This window comes from Typha latifolia, chromosome 4 (genome assembly GCF_019914945.1).
Source record: "Typha latifolia isolate L0001 chromosome 4, TyphaL0001v2, whole genome shotgun sequence".
Lineage (NCBI taxonomy): Eukaryota > Viridiplantae > Streptophyta > Magnoliopsida > Poales > Typhaceae > Typha > Typha latifolia.
The window spans coordinates 14416314-14442362 of NC_133089.1; the positions used below are offsets into that span (position 1 = coordinate 14416314).

A 26049-nucleotide genomic window follows, 5' to 3' on the forward strand; every position below is an offset into this window, starting at 1 on the left:
GAGGGCCACAACTCTCTACTAAACTATTGCTGCAGGAAAAACATAATTTCAAAATAATTTGGTACAGGATGGCTATGGCCCATGGTCCATGGGCCTGTGGCCACATATAAAAGAATTCCACTCCCCTCCTTTTCCTTCGTATCTTCACCAGCCTTTCAAAACGAAGAACCCAACAAAGAGTCGCCACACGTGCCCATTCACCCATCAACTAACCACCATCTCCAAGAGTTGTATTCTGCTCCTATAAATACTCAGTGGAAGGCTTGATGCAACTTGCAGGCTCCTGCTTCTCGTTCTCTCTTTGGTATCTGCTTCTTCAAGTGTGCAAGGAATGGGAGAGAAGGTGGAATTCCAAGTTCCGAAGGTTAAAGTAGGGAAACAAGGACTAGAAGTAAGGTTCTGCTTCCATGGCATTGTCATTGCTCGATCAGATGACTTCTTCTTTTTTCAGCCTATAATATTCATATTTGCATAAGAGCATCCCAGTCTGCTTAACATTATGTCTCTATTTTGATTTGCTAAGTCTATAATACTAATGAGTTGGCTGGGGTTATAATATCCCATTTCATGTGATGCAATAATGCTAGAACTCTGTTTTCAGATCTCCAAGTTGGGGTTTGGTTGCTCAGGGCTGTCTGGGATTTTTAACAATCCCCTACCCCATGAAGAAGGAGCTTCCCTCATCATAGATGCCTTCAATAAAGGTGTAACCTTCTTCGACACAGCTGATGCCTATGCAAATGGAGATAATGAGATCCTGATAGGAAAGGTACTTACCTGTTAATCTCCTTACATTCTTGGACCGGTAGGTGAATAAGCACTTGTAACAATTGGGTTTGCCATGAATATCTTTGTACCCTTTTTTTCCGCTTGTCATAATTTACATAATCTGCTACAATTATGCTGCAGGCTTTGAAGCATCTTCCACGAGAAAAGGTCCAGATAGCTAGTAAATTCGGCATTGCTGGCTTCAAGGATGGTCGGCTGATAATCAAGGGGGCACCAGAGTACGTGCGGAAATGCTGCAAAAGTAGCCTTGACCGCCTTGGCGTAGACTACATTGATCTGTACTTCCCTCACAGAATTGATACAACAGTGCCTATAGAAGATACTGTAAGTAGCACATAAAATTCAACTACATCTTCTTACTGTTATTGTTTCTGTGACAATCAGTGAACAATTTCATTGATGTAGATGTCTGAACTGAAGAAGCTAGTTGAGGAGGGAAAGATAAAATACATTGGATTGTGTGAAGCAAGTCCAGACACTATAAGGCGTGCTCATGCCGTTCATCCCATCACTGCAGTGCAGATGGAGTGGTCTTTGTGGACACGCGATATTGAGGATGAGATTATTCCCCTTTGCAGGTCTGCTGTAGCGAAATTCCTATTGTCGAGCACTTGAGTTCATCCACCAATCCTTCTATAAAGATCAATAATCTTCTCTTAATCTTTACATTAGTCCCTAAGACAAACTCAATTTACACCATGAACACATATCTACTGAAAGAATCCATCTCCATATATTTATGCTATACAAGGGCAGCTATTTCATTTGTCTTGTCATACTGCAGAGAACTTGGTATTGGAGTGATTGCATACAGCCCCCTAGGCCATGGTTTCTTCGCTGGAAGGGCAAATACAGAAGGACTGCCTGAAGGGAGCATACTGGTAAGTACAATAACTCTTGCAAAATTGTCAACTTCTCCATTAATCATGTGGAGATGTACCAGAACCTGAACTCTTTACTGGCTCACATGTGATCAGGCCCTGAACCCAAGGTTTAACGGTGAGAATGCTGACAAGAACAAGCTTATATACATGCGTGTTGCAAAATTGGCTGCCAAATATGGATGCACTCCTCCTCAGCTTGCTCTTTCTTGGCTTCTCCATCAGGAGGGAGATGTGGTGCCCATACCAGGTCAATTGTTGCTTCCCTTTAAACATCAAGTTTCATCTGCTGCTACGTCTTAGCTTGATAACATACTGGTTTTCTGCACGTAAAATGATTAATGAACATTGGAACTTAGATGCACTTAGTAAAGGTCAAATGCATGCAAACAGAAGATAGGTACAGATATCCCTCAATAATAGAAAGTCCTAAACCAAGATAAGCTAAATTCCGCTGCAGTCAGAAACCTCTAAAAGGATATTAAAAAGTTAAACCTACTACTAATATTTAATATCATTGGTCATACAATCATCTCAATTTGGTCTGTGCTATTTTTTAAGGTACAACTAAAACCAAGCATCTGGATGCTAATATTGCCTCCCTGAAGGTGAAGCTTAGTGAAGAAGATCTGAAGGAAATTTCTGCTACTGTGCCCATCGATGAGGTTGGTGGTGAGAGAGATATTGAATTATTCACAAGTTGCTCATGGAAGTTTGCTAATACACCCCAACCCACTCATCAAGTCATCAGCCAATTAATTGGTTAGGTATAAGATGAGTAACCTTGCATGTTGAAGTTGTGGGAGAAGACAAATAAATTAGTGTACTGTTGTCAGTTTATGAGTGCTTGATATTCCCTGCGTCACATTATCAGATAGTAGTTGTCCTTTTTACAATGACTTCTTTCAATAATATCATTATCTGAAGATCTTGCTATGTAGGCCATTTTTCATGCTTTCAATTTATCAAGTTTAAGAAACCACCTTATTATCTTGACAAAGATGAGATTTGTCATACAATAGTAATTAATTGTTTGCAATAATTTGGAATACATTGATAAAGGTTTCAAAATCTCATTTTATCATTAACTCCTGTGAAGGTATTCAAGGACTAAGAACAATGTTTACACTTTACAATCATCCTTCGGATAAAATAATATAAAACCCTGTTAAAAAAAATGCTAGAATATGCAAATTTAGTTATTTCATTATACTATAATAGCATAATGTACAAGAATAAAAATGAAACCATACCTCTCCTGTAATAAAAAAGTCGTGAAATCAATCTCTTTTAATAACATTTTTGTTGAAAGAAACAGAACTCGCGCAGAAAAAACAATATTTTATAATTTTTATAAATGATAAAGGATAAGGATGTCTTGATTTGATGAGATTTACAACGTCTTCTCATGAGTTTGTTCAATTCAGCAATACAGTGAACATAATATAGATATCATATCCATCAGAAAGGATCTAAGAAATGAAAAACATGACATAGAAAGAAGCATCTTACAACAGTTTATCTGTTCATGATCGTAATTTGTAAACCTTGGGATAACATGACAAAGAAGATCCGGCTCTACCTTTACATGTTATCTTGCATCAGGTACATCTTTTTATTTATGCAGAATCAACTCTGCTTTTCATCCCACAAGATTCCTTGTCATTGTGGAGGGTTTGGACATGCATAGATTTTCCTCTAACATCCTCCAGTGAAACGCTCCCTCCAATTTGTAGCATCTCTCATGTTCAAAGAAGGGAAAAAAATGCATGCATAAAAAATTCCTCTTTCATCTATGACATTACCTATAGGATACTCTTTCTTGACACAAGCAGTATGCATCTTATTAAACATGCCAGATCAACATTGCAATCCATTGTCCCTATCACTAGTGTAAAAGGTCCACAAAATCAACTATTAAATATATTAGAGGTAAAAAGGCTAGTTAATTTGGTAAATTCTTACCCAAAATATTCTCAAAGATGTTGGTGGATATCAAGTAAGACGAAACAGTTGAAAATCAGGCCTAAATCAATCTTATGTACTGCTCTTGATTAAGGCTGCTGGTGAAAATAAGGATGACTTAAAGCTTCATCAACACTAAGACGATCCTCCTGCAAGATAAGCCAAGGGATCAAACATAATGTTAAACAAAAGAACCATGTTATAAAACAAGAAAAGAAGATAATGCATATTATAAGATTTATGTGATAGATGAAGCAATTCATCTCTAAGACTAAAAGCAAAGCCTTATTAGGGTTATAACTCATTGGATATGGTTTCTAACAAGCAGTCATGAATAACCATTTAGGATCCAAATATAAGCAGGAACTATTATCACACTCCAAAATACAGAATAAGTAACACATTGCTTACAGGATGCCAAACTAACAGCTTGCGCACCAATCGTAATGCCCAAACATTTGGAAATCTGCACAACATTATCACCCATGGATCGATTATAATTATTTAAGCACAAATTACAGTAACTAAGAAAAAACTGACTCGAAAGGAACCAGAATCACCAACCCCCTTTTAAGAGGATCACGAATCTTCACTTGGTGAGAAAATGACTCTTCGGAGCATTTCCATGAAGCTGGCCAGACACCACCCTTCAAAAAGAGTTTAATGTCTCAGTTGGCATACGAAAGAGTGTTCCATAGACAATCAAATTACTGTAATTGTTACATTTGACAAGAATTTTTAGTTTATAATTTTATACACAAACCACAAGACTGCCAAAGAAACAATAATATCATCACTATCAGAGTAACAAGAACTCAGATCCAGTCAGCCTGAGACATCCAAAGTTTCCTAAAGTATAATTATTCGCTAGTTCAGACCAAGTAATTTATATTGATTGTTCTCACACTATGATAACAATCCAATTGTTAAGAGCCATTTTCATCAAACACATAGAGATATTAGAGGTTCAACCTGAAATGCAACTTGATATAAGCGTTAGAGTGAACTCAAATACACTAGATTTTTGAGAGGTGGGAAGCAGAAGAAGCACACTGCATACACACATTGGAGCAGTCAAAGATTTACATTAAAAAAAAAAAGAGCAGTCAAAGATGCTAAGGTAACTCTGTCATTGCCATGACAAATGTATGCACACAGAACCAGGTACAGAGCTGTTATGACAAACCTTTAGCTAATTAAGACTAAGTGGTGCATTGGACCTTCTCTCACATCTTCTTGCCTTGCTATGTATCCCTTATTCCCACTTACAAGTTACAAGCACGTACGGTGGTTTCATACCTTCATGTAGCAACCACCTATTCTCTACTCATATTACCTTTCGCAGATCCTGCAAGGAGAAGGTGGCTGTCCTGGCATATTACCTTGTCCCTTTCTCTCATAGAAGAGTTGCAACCATGTAAGGTTACTATATCAAACATCTGTCAGTTCCCTCCCTCTGTCCCTTTCTCCCCCTCATGTCATGCCACTGTGGTGTCTTGCAACCAACCAGGTAGCAATGCAGCTCTCGTACACACAAAGTGAAGACAGGAGAAGTGGCTTGCACCACTCTCTAGCTATATACATTCAAGTTATGCCAATTAGATTGTGAAAGGAAGGATCAAAAACAGCCAGAAGTCTTCTGAAGCCACTGGCACCTGCTAACTGTGGAGTTCACATATTTTCCTCTCCATTCATCAGTACTGATATTCATATCAAGGAACACATGATCCTCAGTTCTTCAGATCATTATGCCCCCATCTAGTCTTAGGTTTCTAGTTGCGGCTACCATATTCTCTTCAAAATATGGAGAAGTCACATTGGGATAAATTTAGCCAATTCATGTTGTGTTAATCAAATTAACAAGTGTGGTTGCCACTGTACACAAGTGACATCTATCCCAAGAAATGGTTTTGCCAACTCAGTCAGTTGGCACCCACCAGTTCATTGGCTCGAACTACATTCCAATATCAACTTAAAAACCTTTCACCACTGTTCCAATTTCCAAATATGGCATATCATGCTTTAACTTTCAACATATTGAACTATTGAATCACTACATAGAGGCCTATAATCTTACTTTCTATGACAACAAACAAGATAGTTTAATTGGTCAATTTGAGGATTCACAATTTCACATATGCCAGTGTATCCTTTTCCATTTCTTACAGATGAGGTATAAGGGAAAAGATCCAGCCATAAAAAGGAAAAGGAAAAGGAAAAGGAAAAAAGTTCTCGTCATGCATCACAAAGAAAGAACCAGAAAAAGGTCTGCTGCACAAACTAATTCATTGTCTTGCAATATCTGAGGAAAAACGGAAGAGAAACAAGTAGACTCACTTGGTCTAATGTGCTTCTGCTCTGATGATGTTGTGAGGAGATCCCAGGAATTAAGATGCACATTTCCATGTATGATCTCAATCTAACTTGTGAAAGGTATAGAAGCACCATCAATAAGTAATTTTCTTATATGAAACAATCAGATAACATCATCAGCTAGCTAGATAACATACCAAGAAAATTTGAGTCAAATAATTAAATTCTATAACCTCATAACATAGTAGATAAAAGTTGGTGAACGTGTAAAGCAGTTACTCAATATTTGGAGTGATAAGGCATGAACAAAGGAAATAAAGACTTTGATGGTCTTCCTGATCATGAACTTGATCTTCTAAATAGTTGCATTTTGTTGAGCAAGAGTGTTCTTGTCTTCCCTCACCTTTGATTCACCTTTTCCTCAGACAGAAGAACGACGGATTGAAGACAAGACAACCATTACCATGACCCAAAGAAGAGAATGAATTTCATCCAACCCAAAAGAGGACTGAAAAAAGATCACTGACTGAAGCAAGACAAGTTCCACTCTCATTTCACACTGCTGTTCCTCCCAATGGTGAGACAAGTGGCACTGCCTCAGCACCAGATCACTTGAGTGAGACAGAGGAGAGTGGGATTTTGTCTGTAGGGGTGGACAACCTTCTCTCTTAAGCCTTATCTCTCACCGGATTCACCTTAGAAGTTCTGTTTAAACAGTTACACTTACAGCTATAGCTGAACCAGTACTCCAAACAACTGCACACTTGTAGGCAATATATAGCAAATAACTATTCATACTATGTTATCACTGCTAGCAAAATATATTAAAAAGCAGAACATTTATAAAATTCCACAAAATTAATATCTTACTTGTACGCAAGCTCCTTTGTATGCTCACTCCAGCCATCAAGATGCTGGTCCATTAGAGCACGGGTACGATCATCTATCTGAAAAACATGTGGCGAACCTAAGATCAACTCTAGCATCACAACTCCCACACTCCACATATCATACCTGCCAAAAAGATGAAAAAATGACCATGAAGGTAGATAGTCCAATTTATGAAAAAGTGAATAGGAAGAAATAAATGAAGTGCAATATATAATTGTTCATACTAGCCACAAACCCATAAAAGAAACAGGATTATAGAATCAGCAATTCTGGAAGAATTAAATACTGACGAGTTAAGTGAAATCAGATATTCCAAATCAAAATAAAAGAAAATGACATACTTTAGTCTTCCACCTTTTGGCACCTGAAACCAGTATGCATTTAGTAGAGCTTCTGGAGGAGTGTACTCAAATGTCTGCTCGGATCTTGTAAAAAAATAACAAAAAAAAACCTGAGATAGAATTCCATTAAGTCACAAAAAATGTCAACAGGAACTCAACATGGTGAAGTTAATGGCTTAATGCTGATCAATGTCATTATATGAGGACATCTTGGTCATGAAGGCCAATAATATTTTACATGTTATGTCCATAACAGGTATCAAGCATGGATCTGTTAAATTCGGCATGGAATGGCAAGTTCGATAACATCATCTATCATATGGATTCTTTTCTTACATTCAGCTCTTTCTAATGTAATGATCTCAAGTGCTATAATTTTCTTTCTACTTCCTCATATCTAGGGTATGGACACGAGTAGTAGTCCAATAGAAATCATAGCCAGTAAAACATGACGTGCAATAGAATCCTCTTACATTGATAGTGGAATAACTCGAAAGGCAAACAACTAAAATAAGTGACCACAAAATATTTCTATATGCAGAGAATGAAATGGATCAGCCTTCCAAATAGCAAAGGGACTTCCTACGTGTAATCACTAAGAAAAATGTTTCCTACCTGGTTGGCCCAGATCCATATAGATGCTTCATGGTGAAATCATCAATGGCACTTCCAAAGTCAATAATGCGCCTAGCAATGGAAAAATGATGTAAATCAAATCATCAACTTTAGAACAAATTAAAGCATACTAAGTTACTTGAAGAGAATGTAAAGCATACAACAATCACATCACCAGAAGTCTTATGAAATTTCTGGAAACCGCATGGATAATTAGTCATTACAGTCTATACTCTATACAAAGTTTTAAGGATGTCAAATTGAAATTCATTAAGTTTAATCTTTAGATACTTCTAAAGCACATAATGTTACAAAAATAATGTATTAAAGCTCAGCAACCATTTCCTTTCGCTCTACTGAACTTATAGTCGGAGAAACAAAAGGACATTGTGTTCCTCCTTCATAGCTTTGATTTGCAAATAGATGGCATAAATTATTAGTGAATGGTAAAAAATTATTATAAGGTGAATACTCCAACTGTCGAATAAAAGCCCAATGTATACATCTGATGTAGACATGATTATCTGACATCTATAGATTACACTTTACAACTCAGATAAGTGAATAATCAATACATAGTAGAAGACAGTTTCAGATGATCTATGAAGTATGAACATATCTAGTTTGTTGATGATTTTTCTCTAACAGAACTATAAAACATTTACTTAATGCTTAAACTTGTAATTGCAACAAGGCAAAGAATCAATTCCAAATGACATATCTACATATTATTAAAATGAAATAGCTCCACCTTTTGTATCACTATATATTAACAATTCAAAAATCTCTCCTCCAATCAATCAACAAAGCTTCATAAGCAACTCATAAAAAGTAAAAATAAGAATATCAGGAAATAGGAGAATGAAGTACATGTTCAAACGATTTTCCTTTCCCCCACTTGGAATCTCTCTTAAGCATCTTCCAGTTTCCACATCTTCAAAACATACTATCATGTTTTCTTCAATACCAGGAAAAAAGGTATGTTAGCATGGCCTTTGATGCCTCAGATTGTGACACTACTGAAGCAAGAAAACCTGGAGAGAAGGGCATGACAACTATACCTGGCTTAATGTCTCTATGAGTAATGTTGCGGTCATGACATGCCTTTAGAGCCATCAGCTACCTCAAGGGAAAAGGAAAAAGAGTAGCCACAGTATAGGTGTTAATACTTATATGATTAACTATGAAGTAACCAAGGTCTAGAGAAGCATATAACCTTACACTACCATATCATTATTGGGTCCCAAAGCATCAATTTTCCATTATTCTATAGCATGATGAGAGGAAAAAGGAATTCATGCTTAAAATCTACAATCCCAATGATTTTCTATAGAGGTACCATTTTCAATTTAAATTAGAATGTAAGAACTTGCATAAAAATTTTAGTTTCAATTCAAACATTGTTTCAAGCATTTTCTAGGTGTATTGGAACAGATAAACTGGTAAGGAAAATCTCCAAGCCCTTCTTCAAGCCGAGCATTCCTTAGCCAGTCATCAAGTCAGAGCAGGACCTTAATGTGTTGGCAACAAATAGAATAAAGTTGTCTCTTTCTGCTTGTGCACCTGACCGTCATGGTTCATAGACCAATAAGATAGAGATGTGCCCTATTCTGTTGGGGATTACAAATAAATTTTCCAAGTTTCGAATATAAAAGTTTGAGCCTTTCTGTGTTTACTCCTGTATCATTTGCCTGTTTTCTGTATTCTAGTGGCAGTTTCCTAATTGATTTTCTCTTCCTACATCATATGTGAGTCATCCTCTATACCAAAAAAGAATTAATTCTAAGAAAAGCAACCGCTTGGAACACAGGAAATGCCAAAAACACTGAAGAACTGGGTAGACATACCAGCTGCCAAATAAGATTTTGCATTTCCTTTTTCCCTGCTTCTGTTGTCCTCAACCAATACCACCATGTCGATGGACGTAATATTTGGATATATCTGACCTTTTCATCCCTGACATCGCCTGTGACCAACTTTGTTTCTTCGGCTGTATATATTAGTTTGGACAGTGAGACACCTTCGTTCTGGAAGACGAGCCATATTTCTTTTGATTCTGACTCAAAAGATTCTACAAACCTAGCTATATGATTTAGGCCTCCACATTTAACATATGTTCTGAAATTCTTTGTGAATTCATCTGTGGAGTTGAAGATAAATTCCATCTCATCATCTGATATATTCTTCTTCAGTAAATAAGAAGAATTGAACTGTCCATCCATTGCGAAGTCTGTTAATGATTCTGCAACCACCAAGCCTCCAAGAGAAATAGAAGCATTTAAGAAAATTTCACCAAAATACTTCTCACGCAATCCACTTAAATATGCAGCAGTTCCTCTCTCTACCTGACACAATAGCAATAGCTAGCATCCTTCAAAAAATTGAAGTAAAAACTTTAATAGAAGGAAATTATCTTTCAATAATTTCATAAGCTGATAAAAATGAATCCATTTCAGATTCCATAAAAAGAAGACATGCAAGATTTCAACCAAGTACCTGTGTCACTGACCAGAAAAGCAAGTACCATAAAAAAGTATTAGCATAGATAATGTAATCTTAAAAATGAGAAAGTTACTCCTACTGTAGCCTTGTAGGGTACAAGAAGCTTTTATATCCCAATACATGATTTATCAGAAAATAGAAAATGATATATTGGTGAGTTATTTTTGTCTAATGAATAAGAATACTCCCTAGGCATTGCCAAACAAGCAAATAAATTTGCGTTTCATAGACTCAATAGTCAATACCACTAATTAAGCTATTATATATTTATATTGCTTTCTACATAATTATATGTATGCCCATTGACAAATAGTGTTAAGAAAAGAATGAGAGATGGTATGGAAGCTGAAGTCATACGTAAACAAATCTTCTCAGCATCAACGAACACATAAATAACACAATGTAGTTCCAATTTCCAAAACCTCTAAAGCATAAAAAAGTAATCCAAAATGCAATTAATAATGGCAAGTTCTCAATGTAACCTCCTCTAATCCAAAAATTACAATTGGATTGAAGGTTATAATTGGTAGATAAGATAAGTCCTTCCTGAAATTGTTAGGCATGAGAACAAAAATGACCAAACAAAAGAAAATTTGTCGGTCAATTTGCCAGATATGTTGGCCTGACTTTAATGGTTGCTCTAAATCCTAATTAAATTCTCTTGATTTTCACTCTCTCTCTCTTTTCAGCCATCTCTCTCTCCCCAAATATTTGTTGTCTACATTAAAACATCAAATAGTAGAGAAAAACATTCCAAGTTCATGTTCCGATTGATGTTTAGAAGATGGAAAAGTATACTATACCCTTAATAGACCAATAAAAATGAGAAGATGCAATATGGTGGTTGATGGATACAGTAGTATAAGATTCACTAGAGAAAATGCATGGTCATTATAGATCCGATCTAAAATAGAGCAGTAATCCTTAGCCTAAATCATATGTTTGAAAAAGATGAATTCTACCTAATTGATCTTGCTCCAGTTAGAAGTTGGATTAACTTCTTTATTGCAAATGCAACCGGAATATCATATTATCTGGCACATTCTACGCTTCTTCCTTTTTCTTGCGATTCTAGAAGAATCATCTCGAATTATCTAGAAATGTTGAGTTGATGTAAAGGCCTAAAGGGCAAGTCAAAAGAAAAGCTTTGAAGAAAAGGAGAAAACAATTTCCTTAATGATAATGGAGAACAGGAGAAGTAAAACCATTACTCTTTAACAAATATTCATTTTCAAAGAATAAGCATGAAATTTCTTATTATTAAAACACACACAAACATGCAGGAAACAAAGGTACTAAATGTCTAAATGTATATTAAAAAAAAAAAAGATTATCCAACTTACCATTATGCGCTTCAATATAAATAAGTCACCATCCGTTGAATCAGTACTGGAATTTCCACTGCTGCATTTACTCATGTTGCAGTTACAAGGATCTAGATGTAGACTACTAGAAAAATGAGACAAATTTTCATGGGCATTGCCATCTTGAGAGCAATTCCAATGAAATGCTAGCCAAACTTCACCATAGGATCCACGGTCATACTTCCTCTTCAGTTTATATCTAAGTTAAAAAGGAGAACAGGATAAAGAAATATTGTAAGGGAAATTATAGCAACAATAATCAGAACTAAAAAGTCAGCAGTACTATGCTGAAAGAGCTGATTGCACAGATGGAGTATGGAACAATATAGAATAGACAAGTGTAGCAGTTGGGACAAGTGCTATCCTAATTATGATTACACCACCGGTAGGAAAATTAAAAATCCAGGGACTTTAGAAACTTCAAGATAATACCAGGAATTATCTGCTGCCTCTTAAGTACAACCATTGCTGGCAGAGACTTCAGTACAGCCACACAAAGTTAAAAGGGTAAAAGGGGGGGGGGGGTTGGGGTGGGGGTTAGTGTATACTGTATACACCTTGGGTTGCTGCTGGAGTTCATATCCCACTTGATGTTTACTGTCTCCAGGTCAAATATATCAATCTTAAATATATGTAAAGAATTGAGACCAATAATTAGCCTTTTGTTTTAAAAATTAGAATTACGATGGGTTCTAGAAAATGGAAAAACCCAAAACTGACTTGAAATTATAGAAATAGTCAGTTTTGGCAGTTTCAGTTGAAACAGGTGAAATAATTGAAACCAGTGACTGAAACAGTCAGACTGGCTGGGCAGCTACCAAAACCAGCGAACTTGGTTGAAACCTCCCGGAAACTAGTAATCTTATCAGTTACCAGTCTCAAGGTGGGTGTCAGTCGAAACTTTATACCATAGTGATAGCATAAGAAGACCACAGATAAGCTAGGTGAGTCAAGATTCACATATCCCCTTGTCTCATTCTAATGACACACAACCTTAATATAACAGATGATGTCCTGCGAAATTTGTAAAGAGTTCATGAGGTACTTATTTGGCCGTACTACATATTTGATAGTTTGGTTCAAAGAATAGTCTAAATGATATTTTAAAGAAACTCTTAATCAGTTCTAGCATCCATGACCTTTCACATGCCGTGTGAGTCATTGTACAATATCCAACTTTTGGGCTGAGGATTCTCATGCCCAAGTCTCAGTACCATTAGACATAAAGATAACATTTGAAATGCAATAACATAAGTTAATGTGTACGACTGTACAACACGTTTTTCTCAGTGACAATGAAATTATATTATCATCAAATTACATACTTCCTATGGAAATCTATCATTACTGAGATAGAATATAGTGCAATTGTTCCTATAACTACATATAATAGCTTAGGCATGTGCGATCCACTAAATGTGACAGGAAAAGCTCAACAAAATGCATTTGAGAACATAGGTTGATAATTACTATGCCTTCTCGTGTCAAATATGACCAAATTTCGCAAAATTTCTCAACTACGGATTGGTTTTTGCCAAGCCAAGAACAGAATGACAAAATTACAACTCTATCCCTACCTAAAAATGACATGTCAACAAAGAGAGGTTTAATTAAGTCGACAGAAGAAAAAGTTCTAAAAAAACACTTCTTCTCCCCTTCTTCTATTCCATCTTTGTTCTCCAGTGGGACTATGTCCACCGAGATAGGACTATGTCCACCAACAAGGCCTCCTCCCCTCCCATGCCTTCCCTCTTCTTCCACATCCTCCACTACTACTACACCTATAGCAACCCCTTCATCAATGCTGGCATTCCCCCTTCCTATCCGCCAACCAACACCTGCCACTATTGCCTCTTTCTCCTTCTTGTTGGCAATACTCTCTCTATCTAATCATTTGTTTCTCTTTGTACCCTTTGATGGGTATGACGAATTTCCTATTAGGATCTCAGAGGTGGCTCCTTTCTGAGAGGTGACTTTTAGGGGTGAAAAGACTGTTGATATTCCTTGCAGTGGAGTTGGAAAGGGATAAGCATAGACTCTTCCTTGAAACGAAAGAGGAGAAAAGATCTTTTTTTTTTTGTCTAGTAATGGCTTTCGTCCTCATCCTCTTGTCCAAATATCCAATCACAAAACAACCATTCCCTAATTCCTTCAAAATCTACCTTCAATCTCGCCCCATCCCATTCCCCTAAACCTACAACCAAAGAAACTACAAGTAGAAATGAAAAAAAGGGAGGGAAAGTTAGGAAGAAAGGAGAGAAGGAGAGAGAACTCAGAGAAGAAGGAAAGTAAAAGAGAGGGTAAGGGCATGTTTATTCATCAATTTAGTTAATTTAATCTCTAAGGTTATTTCTATACATACAACAAAAAAGGGGGCCACATGCAAGTCACTCATGCATTTTCTAATACAATCCTGATGGAAAGGGCACAGTGATACACTTAAGTAATTCAAGAAATTGTTTCTCCTTCTAAATGTAGCAAGAGGTTGTATATATGTTTCTGATTGATTATAAGTCTATGTAGGATTTTAAAGTCAAACACATTGATAAAGTCACTTGTTATACTTAGTACTCTTTTGCTTCTAAAATCACTATATATCTCGTTATTGCAATTTCTGAAAATCTTCACAAATAGTTTGTATTTCATCTAGCTCTAATTAGCAGAAAACAAGAAAAATCAAGACCACCTTCTATTCTATTATTTCATGAAAGCATGTTGTTTCTGGCTCTGAAAAAGCATAACGCATTAGCTTCCCTTTTCTTTCTCAAGGTGAACTTTATTGTCCCCCTCCCCCCACCCCAAACAAAAGAGGGGGAAAAAAGTCCTTGCTCTGCACTTGACCATATTGCATTTTCTATATGGAATATATGCTGCACTCTCAACCCACAAAGTCACATACAATCTTATAAAGTGTTATACAAAAACTGATGTAGGTTCACTAAAAGTCATCTAGTTCTTAATTAGTTACTACGAAGATAGAAACAGTACCTGAAATCTGGTATTTTGTAACCAACTGAATCTGAAGTGTTGGATCTGTTACCATTATAAGGAAGGGAATCAAGCAACCCAAGATACTTAGCAAAAACTTCAGGACTAGTGCACTGGCCTTTTTCTTCATTTTGAAAACCAAAATACCAGCAGAACTTCTTTTCCTTATAGAGCAATAGAGGCCCTTCGCCTGAACATTGTTGGTAAAATTATAATCCTTCCCAGAAGAAATGAGACAACAATACACAGCTAATATAGAACTATTTCAGTATTCCTCACTTTCTCAGTCAAACTGAAATGAAGACAATGGCAGTTAAAGCATATTATAGAGCATAACCTTCTGGGGAAAGTATAGCAAGCTATATAAATGATGTAGTACATAAGAACCAGTGGGTTATAGCCATATAAAATTTTGCAGGAAAACAATGAAAGATGGAACCAAAAAAGAAACAACTAAATAACAAATACATCATTTCTGAGAAATCAACTCATTTTTTTTTAGAAAAAAGGGGTCACAATTAGAGAGAAGATCTGACAATGAGCTAGTGAGGAAAATTACTAAGACTGATTCTACGACATCTTCTTTTTTTCTCATATCGCTAGTACGTATAAACTACTCCATAGGAGAACAGGATTGGTGAAAACATCAGGCCCAGATCATCAATCAGAGGCGTGTGCAGTTGCAGGCCACCTATTGACACTTTAGTTGGTGACAGATTATAAGAGAGATAGTCTTTATGTTTTATTCTTTGGGCACTTTGGTCTTTTCATGTAGAGGTATTTTAGTGATTTAGTCTATTTATCTTTTTTACGGTTTGCCTATATGAAGGATTGTTATTATCTTATTTGAGGTTAATGAATATTTTGAGATTATCATTGTTTCTCTTTGGTGAATTCCAACACCCCATTGGTGGATTCTGCGGGTTATTAATGGATTCCAACACTCCATAGGTTGATTCCACAGATTTGTCTTCTTTATATCATTGCCCTACATCAAGGATAATCTGAATTTACAAAAAGGTAGTTATGTATACCAATTTGACAAAGAAAAGGATTTCAATTTGCACAACATGAGAAAAGGATTTCATTTTGCACAACAAAATTTAACATGACAAGGAAAAATGCATTCGAGTATTGCAATCGAGAAAAATGTCTTAATCCATTCTCAACCTCTCAAGGTTGCATATACAAAGATTCCTTTGAGGAAATTGTTCTCCCACTATATTGTTGACAAACATGGAACAAATAAATTTTGAGTCAACAATCTACAAAAACATAATTCATTATTTGCCCAAAAGGAAAATTAATATTCTGACCTCAAAGTTTAGAATAATCCTGTCAACTGAAGGACATAAATTATTAAGACAACATTTTCTGCAGTAACTTTTCTGATAAACTAAACACAACATATTGGGTAGAAAGTAAATGCCAAGACAGCTTCTGACATGAATGTCAGAAAATCAGAATAAACCAGGTAAGAAACTTACTATGGTAAGACATAGTAGGTCCAGTTGACATGTGATGGAAGTCATGCACATCGTCAGTCTGGTATATATCCGGTGCTCGGAAAATATAGTCTGTCTCCTGATTGAGATTCTCAGATAGATAGAAACAACCTAATCTCTTAAGTCTTGCTTCAACCTATATCCAGAACAAGAAGGAAAAGTAATTCAACATGAAGTGCCCAGTCATCTCCTTAAAATTTAACAAACTGGTTAGCACTTAGCAGATAATAAATAAAAGAAGAATGTGATGGTACAATTGCTAGAATTTCCCTCTTACCAAGAGCCGCTGAAATTTTTCTGTCATATGGTTGAAATACTCCATTGCTAAAAGACTTGAACTGATGGCATCATTAGCTGGCCAGATTCGAACATACATTAAGACGTGTCAATGTTGAGTAGATTGTCATGAAAGGATATTTCACTAAGATAGTACATGCAGGTAAAAAAATATATTCACATGTCATGAATGAATAGGAACTTTAGAATTGAATTTAAATCATGCAAAACTAAAATTTGGGAAATTCTTGGATGACAAAGCTAATTGAATCATGGAACCTGAAAACTTTTATGTTTTAAACTATGCACTTGTGTACTCAAGAAGCTCTTTGAAGTTTGTAGTTTGAAGGGTATGAGACAATTCAGAAAGAGGTGGGTATAAGAACCAACTATAAAAGTTACCAAATCACAGGAGAAAAATTAGAAAGTTACAAAATGGCAAATAAGTCGATGTCATGCAACTATAGGGACAATGAAGAAACAATAATAGCTATAAGAGGATCTTGATAACTCTGTGTAGTCACTGTAGTGCAGAGAAAATGCAAGAACTTAAAGTTGACAACTTTAAAGTCAAAGTAATGGACCTGTAGATTGATTGATCTTGTGCAAATGAAAATCACAAAAGATAAAGACAATAAGGACAACTTTTATGAAGGTTTAAATAAGAAATAAATAATTTGTAAGATAAACACCTAGTGTAAAAAAAAATCAGCAACTGTATGACTACAAGCCAAGTTTACATATAGACTGAACGTGTAGAAGTGAGAAGTTGCTCCAGTTTTAAGTTGGTAGAGTTGCAGAGTGATTTATTTACACAAGTAATCCCTTCAAATTATGTAAGATGAAAATCCGCCTAATTAAAAGGAAGGTTCAGAAGTCTCATAAAGAAGCTGTCAAATATAATTAAATTGCATTGAATGTGTTAAAAGTTGGTCATAGTGATCTCTTGTCTTAAGTCCAAAATGTTGCCAGAGTTTATATGTCATTTGCAGTGCAGAGAATGACCCTTTTTAAGTAGCACTTTAGAATGACATTGCAGAGAATGATCCTTATAAGTAGCAATACAAATCTCGTTTAAAAAAATATATATAAACGTTGCCAAAAACACTGATTTTGAAGAGAGTAAGTCTTATCAACATGGATAATCATCCCCAAGAAATTACATCTATTAATTTTTCATTTATTTCTAGTGTAAGGATTAGATAAAATCAAGCAGCGTTTAACGCCTATGTTCTGGGAATTATGGAACTAACTCAACAAAGCATATCTCAACATTATGGTCTTCATTTCTGCTAACAAGATGTAAAAGCTGATTTGTATTCTCAAGTCAGCAAGAAGTTGAAGACCAAGCAATCTCTCATGCCACTACAAAACGTCACAACTCTAATCAGGGACAGAGTTCAACATACTTTTAGAGACCTACAAATGCCACCTTTAATGAACAACCGGACCGAATATATTACGGAAAGCTGCTTGACAACTTAAAAGGATACAAAACTAAGTGGTTAAGGTCTCCAATTTTTACAAATTTAAGAATATCCAAAATTTATCTCATTTTAAATCCACAGAAACATCTTGATCTATGAGAGATTAACCATAAGATATATATACAACTATAAGAAAATGGCATCCAAGGGCATGGGCCTGTGACCTACCCAAAAATGAACTCATAACCCCTTATCAAGCCTTACTGTCATACTAAGACTAACCAAATGGTTCTCTTATGTATTTACTCCATCAACAAAACAGCAAAGCAAATGGTTCTCCAGAATTCCATTATAAACCAGAAATATGTTCCCTACTGATTCCAAAGACCCTTTAAGAAATATTTTGGAAGAGACATACTGGACATTTAACTGTCGCTTTCAAACAAAAAGAAACACAAAAGAATGTTATGTATAAATACACCAAAGAATGTTATTTGTAATTATATATGATTCGCTGAATAAATGTACTAATCATGCATAAGTTCAACCAAGATATGCCCGTTAAATGAATCCCACTACTGAAGGTTTAAAGTAGTTCAAACAATATTATAATTAGGGTACCACACTACAACTTAAGCGCAAATGTCAAAATACACTATATTAAACTAGACCACTGCAAGGACAGGATTAAGAACATTTTTAAATATCGTCAGATTAGAAGAGGTGTGAATCACAATCTAGAGCTGGCCAACATCTGCAGGCTCGTAATTTCTAATTATGCTACATTCACATTTCTTAAAATATAATAAAGTCCGGAAAAATCTTTCCAGCATCAAAGGACCACACAAAAGTCCAATCTTTTACGAGCACATAATTATATCACAAGAGCAAACAAAACATACCCAGAACTTTCGAAGCAAACCACCTGTGCAGCAAGATGGAGACACTACCAGAAGAAACTCAAAAGCACAACAGATATGACTATTAGCCATATCTTCAAAGGGAACAAAGGGGGAGTACGAAGATGAATAATATTAAAGTAAAGAGAGGGAGATAGCCAAATTGAATAATGTCAGAGACAACGGAGGGAGATTACCTGATTTCCTTTCATATGAAACAGTATGTAGTCCAAAAACAGATGTCTCAAATGATCGCTCTTGATGATAGTGATGCGAATCTTTTACAATAGCTTCAGAAAAACCAAGAGCTTCCAGAGGAACAACCACAGCTGCTATGTTGTCTGTTGTGCCTCTTTGAAAGGCAGTTTTTACTATAGATTCAGCAAAACTGTTTGTTATGGTCTGAAGGGACGGCGAATTTTCACTCATTCTATGTTTCTCATGCAACAAGAGATCGCAGACCTCTTGAGTAGTCATCTTCTCAAAGACTCCATCAGATGCAGCAACAAGATAACTATCATTTCTTGACAAAGCTTGCCAATCAGTCAATTCAGGAGTGGATATTACACCATAACTAGAACAACCAAAAGTGGAAAGAAAATTAGAGGATAATCTTAAATGCTCAAGCCTTTAGGACTTCTAACCTATGACTTACTGCTCAAATTAATTGATCCACTTAAAATAAATGTTATAATTCAGTGCTAAATACTGTGAATGTTCTGCAAAATTGTTAAGATAAGTAATCTCCTATTGTTAGATGCTTCGTACAGACTTGGACAATCTGACTTTTTGAGTTTCTGTCATGTTTAGACAAATTTAGATTCTATTATCACAATGGAATTCGCTAATCAAAGCTTAGAAGCTTCAGTATGGTTTTCTTATGGACTAGAGTTTGTAACAAAATTTTTGTTACTTCTGTTTGGTACCATTGGTTCATATATCCTACATCTAATCACTTTTACTTCTGTGCTTGTTAAAATTCATGTAATAATCATAGAGGAAGGCACCATACTGACACTGAAAATAAACATGTTGACTTACTCTCAGGAAAGGGAAAGAAAAAAAAATCAAACTAAACAACACCAGACTAGAATCTTACCGTTTATAAGGCACATCACCGATCGCCCGAGATAAAGCTAGCTCACCGTTGACTCGAACAACACCAGCCCACTCAAGAACATAGCCTCCGGCAGCTTCAACTCGGCTTTTTTCATCTTCTCTATCAGGGTGATGGTCCTCTGTCAGTTCCTTCACATGATATGTCAGTCCATCATAGTTTGCTAATTCGTAGTCCCCAGATTCATCATCAGAAAATATAGAAGCTTTCTTTCTTCTTCTTCTTCTTCTTCTCTTCATCACTGACCATTTACCTGCACACATATTTTATAGTAACTCTTCCTTAAACCATTTAAGTAGAAGAATTGCACATAAAACACTTCGCTGAAATTATTCACAAATCAGAAGGGAGTCATAATGGAGATTTTAATGTTCTTTAGTGGAAGATTACAGAACCTAAGATTCCTCTTCAAGAATATCTGCTAATTATAAGCTAGAGGAGTCATAAAGGATATCACATATTGTGTGTGGGTTTCCTATGAAAGTTATTACTAGATGAGTCCCCTTAATAGTCAACAGTCTCACTTACTAGGAAGGACAGAGACAAAAGGACAGAGACAATAACAGATGGAAGACGTTGTACTTTTATTTGCTTTCTTAAGCTGATCCGTTCCATCTTACTTATTTAGAAGCATATATTGAGTTATTTCATGAAGACTGATTGGACTGCTCACCTTAAGTTACACTTTGCCTGTGTTAAACTACTTAATAGAAGAGTACTTACAAATGAGTTAACATCGACAAAGAACATAAATTATTAAGTAATCCAATTTTTTCCCTCCTCTAAATAGAACTATAAATATCAAGACTTGACAGTGTCCACAAGGACATAATAAACAGTGCAGCCCCTAAGCTTAATTAGATATTCACAGTTTCACAAATAAAGTACATTTTACTGTTCTCCCAGAATGACAATCCGCGAGTGATTATGGGCAATAATTCAATACATGAGGTAATTCATAGAGCTTTTCCACTGGTGCTACTTTTGAAAGTATTCACTCCAGCTATTTAGCTTCTACCTTATTTCATCTTCCAAATACACAGTAAATACCAAGGTAATGGCACAAATTATTCCCATGATGCAGAAGTAACTTCATGTTGTTAAAAAAATTAAAAATTAATTCAAAAGGCAAACCTTTTTGATCGAAATCTTCTGAGCACAAAAGAGCCTTTGAGTCACCTACATTAGCAGCTAAAATCTGACCATCAGCTATAAGGACTACAGTGGCTGTAGAACCAGATTCAAGATTGTTCAGCATTGCTTCCTGCATATAAGTTGCATAAACTAGATAAGATAACACCTCTCTTAAATACAGAGTTGCATTCTAAAGAATAAACCTTCTAGATAATGAAAATCAATACTTTCCTTGGAGAATGTTGAATCAATATCATGGATCGTCCTCAACAACGATTCCTTTAGTATCTCCATGTGAAATGACCCATCATAGATAGTCGGCGATATCCACTTGGACCTGCATTTCAAAACAATTCTTCATCTGATGACAAAATTAGTAAAGCAACCTATATATCATTAGACAAGAATGTAATAGCTATACCGCAGATAATATCAACTTACATAATCATGGATGAAGAATGTAATTTTAGAGTATGAAACTTTCCCTGCATTTTGGAAATTTTTCTTGCATAATGCAATCCAGTGAATCCACATAATGCGGAACCAACATCAACTAATGGAGGTGCATAATGCTGAAAGATTGTATGCACCATGTAGTATCAAAGTATATAAATAAGGAATTTGTCACCCACATATCATAACCTCACCTTATCACATTATTTTTCATTGTATATCAGGTCATAAAGGTATTAATATCCCAAGGGAGAATGAGATTTACCAAGACAAATTATTAACCTTAATGCTCCAAATGTTGGTTCACTCTTTAAACTTAGAACATTCTATTTAGCTTTGTGGATAATTATTGTTTAGTAGCATAGCTTAATCCAGCACTTCATAGTTTCTCAACATGGTACATATATTGGTACATGTATTTTGGGAATCTTGAAGTTTCCTCATTTTCAAGAAACAACTGCCCCATTGGTTAAGATTTACCGTTCAACTTCTTCTTTTTTTTGAAAATTTTCTATTTCTATCAATCTTTATTAAATTAACTTTATTAATTTTCTTAACAAACATGATATGACATATGGAACACATTTTTTTAACTTTTTTTTTTCAATTTTCATCAATTTTCATCAATTAACTTTTGTCATTTGTTATTCTTTAATTTTTATAATCATTATTCAACAAATATGGAATGACAACTCATTCGTCATTTTTGGAATGACAACTCATTTGTCATTTTTTAAAATTAAAATGACGACTCATGCCTAATTTTCATTTGTCATTCTCTAATTTCAATCAAATCATGTATTATCATATTTTGTCATCTAATCTTATTTCTTTTTTATCTTTTTTTTAAATTTCTATCCATTAAATATTTCTAAAACTCTCATGTTAAACACGATTGTGTTTAACACTTCTCTCTCTCAACTTCCCCAATCGTAGCCCTTCTTATTTTATCTTTTTCTCTTTTTATTTTCTTAATAACTTCCTACTCCGATGATCTTATTTGATGGTGGCATGGTCATCGTTGCCAAAAATATCTCTACATATCCTAAAAATTTTATTAAAAATATTATAAATGCGTGCCACTGACACAGGGGGGCATGCCACTGGCACGCTGGGCATAGCACGGCACGTGCCATTAGCACGACCATCGTTGCTCCCAATAACTGGCAATCACCACAACCACCATCTAATACCCTTTAAGTAGCATGTAATTATGCATGCAAGCAAGTGTTTATCAAAAGGTATTATTTACTGTAAACAATATTATTATCAGAGAGAAAAAAAAATGGTGACAGACAGGATAAAAAGGGTTTCATCAGTAGTTTAGAATTGCAAACTTTTTTCTTCAATGCCACGAAAAAAAGAAGAAAAGATTATCGTTGGAGAGTATCCATGTAGAAATAATAAGGCAATCTTAACTAAGGATGGTTGTGCATGTGACACGGCCCACGCTGACCACCGGCCGGCATGACACATGCTGCGGCGCTTGTAGGCCATGCAGCAAGAGAGAGAGAAAAATATGAGGAGATTACTTGCCTTTGCCACTTATCATCGAGTTTGTCATCGTGCTCACCATCTCGCTCGTGGTCGCACATTACTCACATGCCTCAGCTCGAGGAAGAAGGCGTCACTCGTATTAGGGTGCCCTACCTCAAGGAGGAAGAACGATAGGCTAGGTCGAGTTGGATTGAAAAAAAACTTAAGTTGCGGATCCGAGCTGAGGCATATGAGCGACGTCTTCTTCCTCGAGGTAGGAAACCCCGATGTGAGTGACAACGAGGTCGACGATGAGCTGCGATGGCAACCTCGACATCAAGAGGCAAAGGGCAAAAGTGAGTAGATTTGCTACTAGAAGGGTTGTCGTGCGACTCCCCCTCCTACCACATGCCGATACGTTGTTGACATGGTAAGTGCCGACTGTTAAAGGGGAATGACTATTACCGACAGGTATTCTAAGATATTAGAAGGTGGGGTAGAATTTCATAGATGAGTAGCTCAAGCAAAGTCTAGCAACAACTAGTTTAGTACTGTATAATCTATTCATTACTGTAGATCTACACAAGACAGAAAGCCCACTGAACTGCATGGTATTCCCCAAGAGCTGATAGAAGAATACCAAAACATAAAATTTTATAAATTAACAAGTTTGAAGACCAAATCAATAAGGGAAAACAAAGGACCCACCTTTCCCATGTTACATAACTGAAGCTCTGTCCTTTATCTAGATCATGCACCTGATGGAGCAGATTCTCTTCCTTATATGCTAATCTCTCATTAGATTTTATCTTGACAGAGTATATGCCATCAAGGAGAAAATACACATGTAGCAAGAAGTACTCCAGAAAAAGCCTGGAAGCCATTTCGCTGGCCTCAGCTCCATTGTGACCATCAAAGACTGCTACAACGCCAACATCAACCTCCTTGATCCTCATTCTTCCTTCTGTCCAATTAAAAGTTTATCAAATAAAAATCCAGAAACAAAAAAGATTTAGCATCCATCATCTCATTTTAATTCAAATTATAAATTATTCCTATCAAAACCTAATTGTTATAATTAAGCAACAACCACAGCTACATAGTGTAATGAGAAAACTACTCACAAGTTCAAATTATTCAACAACAAATTATGATCCACAGGATGACATACATTTTCTTCAATTTTCAGTAAGGTTTCTTCTCCATCCCTAGTTTTTTAGCACTAATCTACCTTTCATCTTCACTTTTAGGAGCTTACGAATTTCCAAATAAAGATACGATGAGAAAAATAAGAAATCTGTAGAGGACAACCTGGATTGCAGCAGAATTTAAATATGTAAAAAGAAACTAATACCGATTAAAAAGACACTATAACACATCCAGTCTAATCCTTGGGTTCCAATTCGTATGCTAAGAAACAAAATATACTCCCAAGTTCATATAGTTAAAGGATAGATTATGACATTCTACTTTCCTGTTTCTTCTCCACTTTTTAGGTTTTCAAGATTCCAAATGTTACCGTTCTTCATCCTTCAGCTTAAGGAAATCAAATATTTTTCATCCTTTACCGCAAAATACTATTCACCCCACAGTGTCCGATCCATTACCATTCAAGAAAGCCAATCGAGTCACTATATTACCAAGAACTAAGTCAGCCACAGAATTACTACCAATCAAAAAGCCATTATAGAACATCCAGCCCAATTCTGGGGGGTTCAAATCCATGCTATAAGAGTCCAAAGCTACTCATATGCTCATATTGTTCCACAATGGATTATGAAATTATTCGTCGTGCTTCACATTAGTGAAAGCTAATTTTATCAATATCATGCCAAGAGCCAGGTTATCCAAAGAATTAATCACAAGAAAAGGAAAAAAAAATCAAGAGCTACTAGAATTCCAATCAAAATATCCAATCAAGAAAGCAATTGAAGGGATCGATACCGAGGAAGGGGATTCGCAAGCCGAGTGCGCAGACGGCGCGGTCCTCCTGGGATCGCCTCCTCCCCTGGTGGATAGACACCTGGCACTCAGGCGGTGATCGACGGAGTTCGTCAGCGAGGAGGGTCCACCGGGGGCATTTCGCGGATTTGAAGACGGCCGGGGCGCCGCCCTCCCGGTAGACGGTGAGGCACGTTAGCGACTCGCCGGATGATGGCGGGATCGAGCCGACGAGGAGGAGGAATCCGAGAAGGAAGAGGAGCCGTGCGGACATCTGGTGAGATCGATTCCGTCGGACGAAGAGGAGAAAGAAAGAACCGGCCGTTGGGACTCACAACCTTGCTCGCGCCCTTGGGCGCAACCCAGGCCGGGTTATTTTTTTTTCCTTCTGAAGGCTTAATTGCACTTAGCTCCCTAGTCTTTTTTTTCTTCCCTTAATTCAAGAGATCTAGGTGGATTAAAAAAAAATCATGAGTTATATAAAAAATGGTAATAATTGAGGGGTCTAAATAGAATTATTAATTTGTAACAATATCTCTCTCACACATATAAAAGAGCAAAATATAAAGATTAAATATATTTTTATTAGAAAAGAAAATATATTTACCATAATTATAAAATGTTGAGATGACATCAGAACATAAAAAACTGCAGTAGAAACAACTCTAATTATATAACCAAACACAAACACAAAAATTAAAATTCGTCTCTAGACATATAAAAAATGAATATAACACTATCTATACATTATCTTATTCTTTAACCAAACGAGATTCAATTATGTAATATAATATATAAATTATGTAAATAGAAATTTTGAATTACTCTACTTTTTATGTTGTATGAATAAACTCAGAATCTCTCAAAGGTAACTTTTATACTATTATTTTGTTTGCTTAATATGTTAAACATATCATTTTTTGTTGAGATGATTAAAAGTGAATGCCAAAACCGATGACTTATTGCTTTGGAGTAAGATTATTATTATTTATTTCATAGTATATTGGTTATTTGGGAGGAATTTGAGTCCGGCATTGAATTTAAATATGATTTGAATTCAACTTAATTCGATATAAATGGGTCGAATATAAATATCACAATTACCTAACAATTAAAATATGTTCCGAGTATGAAAATAATAAAATTAAATTGAATAGAGATCCAATTAATAT

At 35.7% G+C, this 26049-nt stretch overlaps 2 protein-coding genes across 8 annotated transcripts; one reads left to right on the plus strand and one right to left on the minus strand.

Moving 5' to 3' along the window:
- Positions 1 to 261: 261 nt before the first annotated feature.
- On the plus strand, positions 262 to 2606 carry LOC140786081 (perakine reductase-like). Its single transcript, XM_073134278.1, has 7 exons — positions 262 to 391; positions 602 to 769; positions 910 to 1113; positions 1195 to 1367; positions 1574 to 1670; positions 1767 to 1920; positions 2232 to 2606. Exons 1-7 carry the CDS (start codon positions 332 to 334, stop codon positions 2435 to 2437), a joined length of 1062 nt encoding a protein of 353 aa, XP_072990379.1. The 5' UTR covers positions 262 to 331; the 3' UTR covers positions 2438 to 2606.
- On the minus strand, positions 1119 to 25250 carry LOC140786080 (uncharacterized). Of its 7 annotated transcripts, none has more exons than XM_073134271.1 (21): positions 24881 to 25250; positions 23645 to 23900; positions 21235 to 21344; positions 21008 to 21133; positions 19856 to 20126; positions 18954 to 19330; positions 16432 to 16508; positions 16137 to 16290; positions 14650 to 14839; positions 11641 to 11860; positions 9643 to 10140; positions 8857 to 8914; positions 8666 to 8753; positions 7796 to 7867; positions 7181 to 7264; positions 6819 to 6962; positions 5973 to 6054; positions 4176 to 4282; positions 4047 to 4101; positions 3636 to 3784; positions 1119 to 1993 (listed from the first exon to the last, which is right to left on the minus strand). In XM_073134271.1, exons 1-20 carry the CDS (start codon positions 25149 to 25151, stop codon positions 3725 to 3727), a joined length of 3300 nt encoding a protein of 1099 aa, XP_072990372.1. In that variant the 5' UTR covers positions 25152 to 25250; the 3' UTR covers positions 1119 to 1993; positions 3636 to 3724. The 7 variants fall into 7 exon arrangements, with proteins under 7 accessions (XP_072990372.1, XP_072990377.1, XP_072990373.1 ...); XM_073134276.1 differs by having other exon boundaries at positions 4200 to 4282; positions 5973 to 6058; XM_073134272.1 differs by having other exon boundaries at positions 4200 to 4282; positions 24881 to 25249.
- Positions 25251 to 26049: the final 799 nt, after the last annotated feature.

Coding starts and splice junctions, on each gene's coding strand:
- LOC140786081 (XM_073134278.1), top strand. CDS start 332: ATGGGAGAGAAGGTGGAATTCCAAGTTCCGAAGGTTAAAGTAGGGAAA. Junction 392..601: donor TAGGGAAACAAGGACTAGAA/GTAAGGTTCTGC, acceptor CTCTGTTTTCAG/ATCTCCAAGTTGGGGTTTGG. Junction 1,671..1,766: donor TGCCTGAAGGGAGCATACTG/GTAAGTACAATA, acceptor ACATGTGATCAG/GCCCTGAACCCAAGGTTTAA.
- LOC140786080 (XM_073134271.1), bottom strand. CDS start 25,151: ATGTCCGCACGGCTCCTCTTCCTTCTCGGATTCCTCCTCCTCGTCGGC. Junction 16,509..18,953: donor TTCATATGAAAGGAAATCAG/GTAATCTCCCTC, acceptor GAATCTGGCCAG/CTAATGATGCCATCAGTTCA. Junction 8,915..9,642: donor AAAATCTTATTTGGCAGCTG/GTATGTCTACCC, acceptor CCCTTGAGGTAG/CTGATGGCTCTAAAGGCATG.